Source organism: Puntigrus tetrazona, chromosome 8 (assembly GCF_018831695.1).
Source record: "Puntigrus tetrazona isolate hp1 chromosome 8, ASM1883169v1, whole genome shotgun sequence".
NCBI classification, from domain to species: Eukaryota; Metazoa; Chordata; class Actinopteri; order Cypriniformes; family Cyprinidae; genus Puntigrus; species Puntigrus tetrazona.
In genome coordinates, this window is record NC_056706.1 from 20862028 (window position 1) to 20874619 (window position 12592).

The 12592-nt window shown below is 39.3% G+C and overlaps 1 protein-coding gene across 1 annotated transcript; it reads left to right on the forward strand.

The window, feature by feature from the left end:
• Window positions 1-1632: 1632 nt before the first annotated feature.
• On the forward strand, window positions 1633-12253 carry ube2d4 (ubiquitin-conjugating enzyme E2D 4 (putative)). Its single transcript, XM_043247479.1, has 7 exons — window positions 1633-1919; window positions 5486-5549; window positions 5730-5761; window positions 6399-6476; window positions 6558-6663; window positions 7841-7934; window positions 8579-12253. The coding sequence occupies exons 1-7, from the start codon at window positions 1896-1898 to the stop codon at window positions 8622-8624; spliced, it is 444 nt and encodes a 147-aa protein (XP_043103414.1). The 5' UTR covers window positions 1633-1895; the 3' UTR covers window positions 8625-12253.
• Window positions 12254-12592: the final 339 nt, after the last annotated feature.

Below are 12592 nucleotides of genomic sequence, written 5' to 3' on the forward strand. Positions count from 1 at the left end.
TTTCCAAACCCGTAAGACATTCAGCAAACTGGGCAAAAAAAGGGCAAAATTGTGTTTAACAGCCTATATAACACAAAATTAATTTAGTATTCACTTAACTTACGAATGAAATCATTCGTGGAATCTCTTTTGCACTTGTGCTATTAGAGACAATAACAACAGTCGTGAGGATATCGCTTATCATATTATATAAATATGAGGAAAAAATAATAATTAGTTGTTGTCTTGCACCAAATATCAGCAGTCAACTGAATGAGATTAATGTTGCTAAGAGTTCTTGCTGTGATGTCATAAAGAGGATTTAGAATCTTCCAGAGCCGTTTGGAATTCTCCAAAAGTGTTGACTTGTTGATGAGAAAAGCATCTTTTAAACTTCATAACTCAGATTTTTTTTTTTTTATTACTGTTGTAATAACTTACATTCCTTAAGGCTCGCTTTAATTGTTAACAAAACAAACCCCCAATATTATTTTTCAACCCTCAAAAAAAAAAATAAATAAAATAAACCAACCTACACAATTTTACCAGCATGTACTAGTATGCATGCGTACAGTGGGCGTGGCCTATGCTGTGACAATTTAATAAAACGATTGGTTGATACCTTGTCATGTCCAAATAAGGTTCAAATTTAAGTTACGAGATAGATGCTGGATAAATGTTCTAAACAGCCTATTTACCAAACCCTAGGGGAGATTACATAACACAAATACGATATATTAATAAAATGAGGCTTCTTTTAATGGCATTTAAAGGTGCAGTCTGTAAGCTAGTGGTTGAAATGGGTACTGCAAAAACAGGATACCTTGACAGCTGTTTTCCGACACCTGGAAGTGTACGGGATCATACGGATTAAAAGTGCATTATGTAACATAGCCAGCTAAAGTTGTTGGAATAGGTACTGCAATTGTAAATGTAATTTTCCATAAATATCTATAAACATATTATGCTATTTTCTGGCTGTAGAAGAGTCAAACAACTTACAGCACCCTTAATTGTTTTCTCTGATCTTTTCTCTCATAATGTAGTGCGTATATAACCACCCTGTGCGACAACTAGACATGATTCACTGTCATTTCTCTGTTTACTTGCTATGTCTCACTGGTAGAATTTCATTGAGTCAAAGAACAGATGCCCGACCTCCTGACTACAAAAATCATTTCCAACTTTCCAAACGCGAAACTAAATCATTATCGCAATCATAAACTCTCTGTGTTATTTGCGTATTTCCTTCTTTTAAGATTTTTATTGAACTTTCAAAATTGCAAAATACAGCAAGTTCTCTAGACATTTACATTTCTTTTACGAAGTTGTGAAAAATAAAAGTAAAGGGCCTTCACACAAAAAAATTAACAGACACCATTGTTGGGGCTCTTTAATTTATTTATTTTTTTTTTACCTAGAACTATTGATTGAAGATGAGCAAAAAAATGATTTTGAATTAGTCTGATGAATGTAAAAAATAATCTAACAACAAAAAAAAATAGATTAAACATCATATTTATTTCAATTATGTCAATTTCAATTACTTTATAGAAATTACGTAAGCGCACTGTGAGCGTAACCCTCACAGAACTACATTACCCAGCACCCCCTCGCGACCCAAGCGCACGCGCTAGTACCGCGATAGCGTCTGAAATCCTTTGCGTTGTATCGCGAGATTACTTTCGTGCTGTCTAGTACAGCACTAAAAACTGTCAGTGAGGTTAGAGGGGGTAAGAATTTCTCAAATCGGCGACTGCCGTTCAAACAGCGCTGTGAATGTCCAAATCTGTGCTCTGGTGGCATTACGAACCTAACGTTTGACACCGAGGAGAAAAACGGCAGCGTTCTCGTCCAAACTGTACAGGCCAACAGTCTCTGAACTAGATCAAACAGTGCTGTAATACAGCGAGCAAATGGCGTTGAAAAGAATCCAAAAGGTGAGTCTATGTGCATTGTGTGCATCGCATAACCCCACAGCCTCTGTCGGCGTCCTGCTCATCATCTTCTAATGTTGTTGTGATGTAAAGCAGTAGCACTTTTCTCATTTTGTCCCCATCTGGTCAAGACAAAGACGGATGGCCAATGGTGGATGCATGCAGTCGACAGACGAACGGTGTCTTTCTGATCATTGCAGATTCACACACACACAAACACACACGCGCGCTGTTATAAACGGGCGCCGTCACTTAGATGCGGCTAATCGCGAGTGTTTGTTTTGCGCAATATGCGATCGACGTCGGCTATTGTCGTTATGCGATGTTGTAGCGTAAGGGTCTGTGCGCGTAATAACGCGCGATTTCGGGGGTGGACGGGCGATGTCGTGACAGATTTGTGACATGTTAGTGCGTGGGGCGCTGGAAACGTCGTTAAAATGTGTCTTTTCTGTTGTCGGTCATCATGAATGAGCGAAGCGCCGCTGCTGCGCATGCGTGATGGGCGACAACCGCTTTCAAGTTGCCAAACGCTGAACCCCAATGTCAGCGTGTCCATATATGGCTCGGCAAATAGGGCACTAGGACAGCGGAGGGTATTTTTAACAGATTCGCCACCCTGTCCGCATAACCAACGACTTTAATCACAGAGAAAAAAAAATCACTTAAGAGTCCGTGTGCTTCTTTCAGGGATTTTCAGTGTTTTGCCGAATTTTGTTATTGTTGTCTCCCCCTCGTGTTGTTGTTTTTCTAAAGGATGACACGTTGGGAAAAATCTCCATCTCCAAAAAGGATTATTGAAAAAAAAAACATATCCCTGTTGACTTGTGAACTAAGTTCACCCAAACACCCAAAGATGTTGTAAAGACTGCTCGTGTCATTTCGACGCACCCTTTTCATTTCCATAGTGGTTTTATTTCAATACTATAATTTTTTTCCCCCCTGGAGTAGAAATGGGTGCCGCCGTTTGTAAATGGGTATAGCTTCCGGTCTCGTCCGCGTCTGGCTATTTTTAGCTACACAAAACAGTTTTGCTACTTGCTGTTGAAAATTGTTGTGTCCTGTCGTGTTATTTGAGTGTTTCTTAACCGCGAACACGCTGATTTGTAACGGAAGCAGTTTACCCGTTGTTGTTCTCCTCGTTGTTTACGTGGAGCGTCCAACGAACCGGAAGTCTCACCCACAGGCTTACTTCTGCCCTGAAGAAAAAGGTGGATAGAAGTCAGTGTAGTGCATCAAACTTTTTGGTTACCCGTATTCTTCAAAACATCAGCAGAAGAAATAACAGCATAAATGTGGGATTGTTTCTAACACAAAAGCTGTAGTATAACTTCATACGGATAAATTCACCTCAAATCGTGTATAAAAAAACTAAAAGGAAACAAAAATGCTCAAACTGTGAACAAACAAGTATATTTCACAACAAGGTTTGCATCTGTCAACGAGTACGTATTTTAAATAATGTTAACATCATTGATTTAAAAAAAAAAAAGTATTATGTATTTGGAGAGTCCCGCCCACACTCTCTTCTGATTGGCTGTGATTTGTGATTGATATTTTTCACATCTGACATGGATAGATAAATGTACTTAAACCTTATCAAGTTGCAACTGCCTAGTATATTAGGATACATCACTGTGTGATTTGCACATTTTGTAGCATAACATGACCACTGTAAATTGTGTTTATTTTGGCCTTTTTTCATACAATGCATGTCATTGTAATAACTTGTTTCTGTGTGAACTATCCCTTTAAGATCTGAGTAGGCCTGTGAAATAATGCATAAGTTAATCCGTTCATCCAAAATATCGGACGCACACTTTTATTGAATGAAAATGCATACAGACTCGTGACTAATGTCAGACATGTAACTTAATCGAATGCCCTGCTACATAAACAAAGGGTCAACAAAGTGTCAACAAAAGACTGTAAAAGCTCCGCCCCTTTGCAAGGCAGCACAGATGTAACACAGTGTGTGGTGTGTGCTTGTGCTTCTCCTGCCAGAAGTCTTGTCCAACGATCATGTATGCGATATCAGAAATCAAAGCCTGTTTACACGTATTTAAGCGTGCAAGTGTAATGTTATACCACGTGTGAATACAGCAGAATTTTGAGGCAATTATTTGAGCTTTATGTTAATTGAATCTAAACTATACAGTCTTTTGTGGAGAGGATAAACCAATCATTCTTTGATTTCTTGCACAGACGTCAGTGAAGGACATTTAATGTCGACCAGACGTTGTGTACGGCGTTAGGTTTGATGGACTGATCCATTAAAGCCATTTATTGTGCTTTATTTTAGTTTGCTGAGAGTTAAAGTTATTGAAAGTGCTGTTGGTGAACAGCTGACCGCTCCGCGTCTATCTTTAGAGAGGTGTTTTCAGGCGCTGTGAGTCAGACTCCTAGCAATACAAACAGCCGCTCGAGAGGTGAATTACAGAGGTGACATGGCCACGAGGGTGAGAGATGAGATATTTCAGGTGAATGATTCAGAACAGTTACAGAAATACACCTGATGCCAAATACTGAGCCACTCTGTCAGAATACAGTCAAGTGCGTGGAACTAACAAACCTCAGGAGAGGGGTTGGTGTGCGGCCGACACGAAGGACACTGTAAATATTGTCCAGCGCTTGTGTGAAAAGAAGTGGCGATTAAATCTCCGCAAATCAAATTAACATTGTAGCAACCGTTGTCAAAGACAGCTGTAAGATAGAAACTTGTTCAAATGCCTGCACAGGTTTAACATGAGTCTCGTGAAACGTGTCAAGCTCCGATTTTACCTGCATATTAAAACAAAATTTATATACACTACCACATTTTTTTTTTTCCCCAGTGCATCAGTTCATTCAACCAAGATGCAATAAGTCGCTCAAAAGTTACAAGGATGATTTTCATAATGTTGTAATTGTATAATTAAATAAGCATTCATCAAAAAAAAATCTTTCAAAACTAAAAGTAACACACCGACATATCAAATGTATTATTATTACACATTAAAGCATCAAATCAGTAAAATAGAAATTAATTATAAATGATTGTGTGACACTGAGGACTAATAAGCTTAAAAATGTAGGTTAGATAAAACAGGAGTAAAATGCATTAAAGTACAATTTCAGAAACAAAAAAACCCATCATGTTGGTTGAATTGCAGATAACTGTAAGAGTTTATCTTGTAAAAGAAGCTCATACGGATGGCCTGTTTTCCAGAGCTGATATTTCTGTACACCCTGATGTTTTCGGGCACACCCTTTGTTTATACAGCCATATTTCATCCTCAGACCCATTTGAGAGGTGCTATGAGATGACTGGCGTAGCGTTGGTTGTGCTGGCAGTGCTCCTGAAACGATCTCTATCTCAATATGGAAACAAACCTCAGAGCCAAAGCATTAGGAGTACGTGTTGGCAGCCACACTACACTAACCTGAGCCAAATACTGCTTTTAGAAAGCATTTTGAGTAAATCTTGGTGCTGATAACATTTTGATCTACTCGTGTTTTTTTTTATCAAATAATTAGGGTTATTGCATATAAATGAGCTGTTTAGCATGACGTGGCCGTTTTGTTTCCCTCAGGAGCTGACAGACCTACAGCGAGATCCACCAGCTCAGTGTTCAGCAGGTCCAGTCGGAGAGGACTGTGAGTATATGAGGAACGAGGCAATTATGAGAAGTTACTATCGATGTATTTCTGTCAGATTGGCATTTGTGGGTATTCGAGCTAATAGTGATCTAACACTGACTGCCATTCTCGGATCACTTCTTGCTCTGCTTCAATACAGCCCATTGATTTAATATAATGATGAATCATGTTTTTCAGTGTTTCACTGGCAGGCAACAATAATGGGGCCGGTAAGTTGTGATTTCCACTCATGCTAAAAAAAAAAAAAAAACAATACACTTATGATTAATAATAGAAATTAATCGGTCACAATGTGTGGTAACCCTTAAAGTAGTCCCTTAAGGGATAGTTTACACGAAAATGAAAAAAATCCTTTGCTCATCCTCAAACCGTCCAAGGATGTGTATGACTTTCAGAACAATACAAACATATATTAAAAAAAGTGTAAAACTTGGAAGGGCCACGACATTTTTGATGCAACTCTATATACACCTAGAATGGCTTGAGTCAATTATTGGGTGAATTTCATTTGTGGGTGAACTGTCCCTTTAAGAAAGGCTTTTAAATAATTTAAAGGGACGTCTGACACATTTGTAGCGTTTTATTTTCTTCTAGTGGTCCAATTGCAATGTTAATGAAGGGTTGCTTGTACCTTTAGTACTGCTTTATGTAAATAGCATCTGTTCTGATTGTTCTGATCTCCACATGCAGTCACGGTACATACGTTTTGCGCTGTGAAACTAACAGAATGTTACATTTTTGAATGAATCATGAATATAAATGTTGTGACGTGTTAAAATGCTGCTTGTTTTGTGACAGTTCCAGACAGTACATGCATACATTACATGCTTTGCTCTTGGTTTTTAGAACGACAGTCCATATCAAGGAGGGGTTTTCTTTCTTACGATTCATTTCCCAACAGACTACCCCTTCAAACCACCAAAGGTCAGTTGCTTTGTGATATTAGACGAATGCCGAAGTACGTAATGGCTTGTCGTAATGAGTATTCTCTGCGTTAATTCACAGGTCGCATTCACAACAAAAATTTACCACCCCAATATTAACAGTAACGGAAGCATTTGTCTGGACATCCTGCGATCTCAGTGGTCACCTGCGCTAACTGTATCCAAAGGTGAGATTCAGGCAATGTCTGAAATAAAAAAAAAAAAATCTGAAATAATGTGTTGTTAATTGCTGCAAGGATGCATTAAATTGATCACAAAAGGCTGCAAATCATGTTTTTCAAATAAGCGCTGTTCTTTTAAACTTTGCATTTATCAACTAATCCTGATTTATTTTATTTTTTTTAATATTAAGCAGCGCAGTTGATAATATGATGTGACTGGAGTAATGATGCTGAAAATTCAGCTTGGCGTCATTTTAAATTGTAATACGTTTTCACAATATTACTGTCTCGCATGAAAATCCTGAAGAGTACTTATGTGTTCACATTGCAGGTATGATGTTGGATTGCTTTTTAGGAATTTCCATAAAAAGTTGAATTAATCGGTCAGTGGTTTAATGTGAAGCTGTGAGATGCGTTGTGTGTTCGTCGATAATCATAACTGGCATATTTAGACAGCTTGAATTACATTAGTATATTTAGAAAGTGATCAAGATTATTTTTTTTTTATATTATAGTGAATTAACTGTTAAAGTTAAAAATTAAACATTAAGGCCTGCTTTCATAAGCCAGGATTAGGCCATATCAGGACATTTAAGTATTTTTTTATGAACATGTCCTAGGCACTGATACGTTTTAGGATCAGTCAGCTCAAGTTTCTTTCAGCTGAGATTTACTTTTAGTCTAGGACTAGTCTTAACCTTGTCTGTGATACCAGCTCTATCTAAAAAATCTCTTTTTTCTAAGAAAACATTTTAATAATTTACGATTAGAATGAACGTGTTACTACGTCAGTGAAATGTCCTTGTAAATATTTGGACTGTAAACGGTACTTAATTATGTTACCAGATTATAACACAGGTTAATTGCACTGGCAGAGTAGATGATGGTTATAATGGAGGTATCCTGATGTTCTCACGTGGCTTGAGCACTTGTTGGACGGACTGGCTGTTAGTTTCGAGCACCGTGTAGGCTCTCGGTGTTTCTGAGCCCGGTGTGGGTGATGTTATCAGGCTGCAGTGATTACTCTTTGTTCTAAGCAGTGACCTAGTTGGGATCTCTCCACGGGAATCTGTTCTCGTTATATGACAAACAGACACGGGGCAGTGTGAGAGAAGCTCCTCGTTCCAGCAGTAGAGACGATCGGGTCGTTTTGGTGTCGTAATGCGTTCCCTTTCTTTTTTAGTCTTGTTGTCCATCTGCTCTCTGTTATGTGACCCGAACCCAGATGACCCGCTGGTACCCGAGATCGCACATACATACAAAGCAGACCGAGAAAAGTGAGTGACCCTTACATGCACATTTTATTGATTTGAAACCTCTTCTTTGTACGACGCCAGTCCGCGGTGATTGGCGGCATTTTTATTTGATCGTACCTGTGACTGTGGTCTTATGAAGCAAAATGATTGGTCTGTGCAAGAAACTGAACATTGTTTACAACATTATTATCTCCAGAAGCTCAATTCATTTTTGCTAATTGCCTCCATCAGACAAACATGTACTCAATAATGTAACATATATGTGACCCTTGAGGAATAGGTATAGCCGGAAATACATTATATGGGTCAAAAGGATAGATTTTTCTTTTATGCCAAAATCGTTGGGATATTAAGTAGAAATATCCTGCCTTAAAGACATCCAAACAAACCACCCATCAATGTAAAGATGATTAATTCGGCTTGCGGATGATGAACAAATATCAATTTAAAGAAATTGACGCTTTCCCTTTCGATGCAGGGTCACACATACACACTGATTTTATTGAAGCGCTCATTAATAATGCAAAACATGGATATTTTTAATAAAGTATCGCATTGTATCCACTTTATGTAAAGCATTCCTGCCCGCTGATAATAAAAAAAAAAGCAGAAATGTAGCTTGAATCACATCGTAAGAGTGTACCGTGTTTTTTTTTTACTCGTAGGTACAACAGACTAGCGAGGGAATGGACGCAAAAGTACGCCATGTGAGAGTGCCTGCCACTGAAACGCTACAAAATCAAACGGACAGAGAAACGTGTTTTTACTTTGAACAAGAGGAGTCAAAAGAAGTGAATGTTGAGAGCGTCTAAACACCAGACCCTTGGAAGGGAAGCGGAAGGCGGAGGCGAGGAGGTGAGAGCCGCTGGTACACGTTGGCCGCTATGTGCTGAACCCGCTGTCATGTGCCGTTCTCCCAGATCCGCCATCACAACGGCTTTGCCTGGGAAGCTCCAGGAAAACTGTAAAACCGGACAAACCTCGGGGTACCACAACCCAGGAAGTTAGACTCGTACTACTGTTAGTTCTCTTATAACCGTCATTTGTGATTTTCTCAGTGTTACTGTTGGCGTTCTTGCTCTTGTCACCGCTGAATGAGGAAGCGTTGGGCTGAAGTTGGAAAGGCGACGAGACGGGATTGATGGCGTCGGGGGCCCCTGTGGAAACCATAGTTGTCCGTGCACTTTCATTTTACCAGTTTGCGATAGAATGTAAAAAAAAAACAAAAACAAAAAAAAAAAAGGTCGGAAAGACCTTGCTGTTTGTAGTCTCCGCCTTCCAGCTTCCTGCCGTTTCGGTGTTATCCCGTAAAACACTATGAATGTGATTCTAGGAAAAGGTTGTGTCCCTACTGAGCAGATGTGATTCGATTTTTGAACAAATGGAGGTCATAAAAATAGTCAAGTGAGTCTATATCTTTGTGCTATTACAAAAAACACGAAACGTAACACGGTGTCCTAACCAGATGCGATGCAATGAGGATCCAGCGACCATAGCCTTATTCTCTATTCCCTGCTACTTCACTAATTTAGTCCACTTTTAGGAGAGAATGTTAATTTAATTGGCCCCAGCCTCATGTTTTCTAGCTGTTGAGTGTACATCGGGGGTGTACGCTGTTTGTAGCAGTGCATTGTGGGATTGCATGAGTAAACTCGATGGACACCACTATATATAGTGAGCTTTTAAGAGTATAGGGGGCACGGACAAGAAAGGCGTGGCGAAATCATTCGCAAATTACAGCCAATCGGAATAGAGTGTGTGGGCGGAGCTCTCTCTGAAACTCACCGCTCTCTCACCGAGTAATGAATTAATTTCATTTAAATTAATAGTTTTAACAGTATTTAAAGTATATCGGCGACTTGATGCAGTTTTGTTTGGGAAATACACTGGTATTTCGAGGTGTTTTTCGTTATGGCGGTAAATGTATACCGAAATAACGCAAATAAAACCTTTTATTATTTTAAAAAACACGGATAGGTTTGACCGTTGTCAGCCTCGAGGTAGCGGGAATTTAGAAATAAATGTGTGCATTATTTTTATCGTCATGAAGAACAAAGGATATCAGACCTTTCAGATAACAACATGTGAAATGAGCACAAAACTCAAAAAAAAAAAAAAAAAAAAAAAAGGAGAATGAGGACTTCCTTGGCTACAGACATGCCACATTGGACAGGTTCGAGCAAATCTGACCAGCAAAAATTGCTATCTGAAAAATAAATTTGTAAAGAATTATTAAAAAAACGATTAGTCACCTGTCACTCATGGCCTGTTGATTAGGACAAAAGCAAAATGGAGAACACTTTGTATCGTATTGCATTGCATCTCATTAGGACACGGTGTTATTTTTATTTATTACACATACAGTGTTTTATTTTATTTAAATTTTTATGTTATCGTAATCATATCTCCTTTTGACATATTCTTTATTTAACCTCGAGTGTGTTTCTCTGAATTAAGCTGGCCGTTCTCACAGGACATGCTCTCGCTTGTCGCTCAAGACGGACGTTTTTCTAACAACGTTTTGGTTCTTGTTTGACGCTCAAGTGTTCATCTCAGATCGTTCCGGGGGCGCGTTAACCATTTTTACTGTACATAAACGCGCTCGCCGGGCACGAGCGCACGGGGGAGGCTCCTTCGACCTGTTTTTAACGCGAGAGAAACGCGTCCTGTGCGAACGGCCACCGAACTGAATTCACCTCAGCCGCATGTGCATGATATGGCAGATGTGTAAGTATTTGTTTTATGAAGTGTTGTGAAGTTGCTTTAGGAGCCGAGGCAGATTTTTATACTCGTCTTAAAAAAAAAAAAAAATCACCCAATTTGCTTGCAGAAAAAAAAGAGGGAGCAAAAACGCTGAACGGCGGGACTGTGTGGAGAATAATAAAAAAAAAATGCCACCATTTCTGCCAAATGTGATTATGCCCCTTTAAGATTTGCAGGCAATGGGCACGTCATAGCGTATGAATGCAATATTTTTCGGCTCTTTAGCGTTTATCTATTCCACAAGAGCGTAATCCTTAATAATCTTTAGATGCTCTTGTTCCTGTAGTCACTGATATTACTAACGTCGGCCGGAGCAGGCGGCACGTTTGATGTGCGAGCGGCGCAGGTGCTGGACTCCACTTCTTTTACTGTAAATGCATTTTTGTAAACGCGCTCATGAACTCGCGGCCGCCTATTTAGAGGTGGATGATCGAGATGTTTACACGTGAGCAGGACGAATACTCTTTCTTCGCCCGTCCGGACTGGAGCTCGGGAAGAAGCGCGAACGTCTCCTCGCTCTCACCTCCTGGTGCTGCCCTCCACAAGCCCGCGGCTCGAGACTCCCTGAAAAAGGGCTAAAATACCGCCACAATTCTATTCGGCGTCGAGGCGGTCGATGCTTTGCGTCCGGTTCGGCTCCGGATGCCCCCCGAAAATGTGAATATTGCGATCGTTTTGCTCGGAACCGGTGACCGTCTACTGCGAAACGCGCGAGGAGAGACGTCGAGGCATGTTCACGCTGCCGTTTTTTTTTCCATTCGAGCTCTGAATGAAAAGTGCCATAAAAGTTGATTCCGAAGTAGTTTTAGTAAACGCTTGTAACGTTATCTGTCGCCGCTCACTTTCACTGCGTGGAGAGTGCAGCGTGAACATGCATCAGAATATCTCCTTTTGTGTTTCACCCCCCAAAAAAGTGGAAAAAAACGTGATGGTGCGCGAAATGATATTTACCTTTTTTCTTTTGAATTGAATGTAAAATTTTATGCCAACTTCTCCTAACCTTTGCCTCGAAGACCGATGATACCGTCTTCGTATCAGCAAATCTTTTCACTACTAAATGCGCATCTGGAAGTAGGATGTTTGTTTTAATTTATTTATTTATTAGCTATTTATTTGTCGTCTTCCAGTCATCAGCTCAAATGCAGTCGGCCTGGATTTACGAGCTGCTTCGTCTGAACCCTTTTCGAGATTGTGCTAAGGCAGTATAGCATGCTTTGCACTCTGGTAGGCTACAACCTTTTTTCCGCAGCTATTTGCAAGATATCAGGGATCTTTTTTCCATTCTCTCACCTCCCTCAAGACCCTCAATAAAACCTTAGCCTTAACCATCAATGTATAAGCGACTGTACTGTATTGTTTACTTTGTGTTTTAACTGTTGATTGGTACTGTACTACTTTGTGTATCACATACACACGTACACAGAGCCATAATGACCTCTCCTGCTAACTGTTTGTGCTAAAAAAAAAAAAAAAAAAAAAAAAACCCTGTCATTTAACCAGCTCTCTCCTCAGACTCAGTACAGCTGAGACTAACCTCCAAGGTGTCAACTTTAGTGAATAAAGCTCCTTTTGTTTAACACATTCTCTTGGATTTATTGTCAAGCATCGCAGACTTTCAGACTCTTAAGCTACTGCACTCAATAATTGCATTTTAATATCTAATGAAGGATTATGTAAAAAATATATTCTTGTGATTCAACAATGAAATTTCAGTATCATTACTCGTCGTCGCACGACCCTTCAGAAATCAAATATGCGCTCATTAATATTTTAAATGATAAAATACCACTAATACGCAATTTGCAAACAAACCAATAAATTCATGCATAAATAACTACATTTAAAAAAATTCTAAAGATTCGTATTTTTAAAAATGCAAAAAAAAAAAAAAAAACTATTCTTGGAAAAGGTTATCA

Coding starts and splice junctions, on each gene's coding strand:
- ube2d4 (XM_043247479.1), top strand. CDS start 1,896: ATGGCGTTGAAAAGAATCCAAAAG. Junction 1,920..5,485: donor CGTTGAAAAGAATCCAAAAG/GTGAGTCTATGT, acceptor TGTTTCCCTCAG/GAGCTGACAGACCTACAGCG. Junction 6,664..7,840: donor TGCGCTAACTGTATCCAAAG/GTGAGATTCAGG, acceptor TTTCTTTTTTAG/TCTTGTTGTCCATCTGCTCT.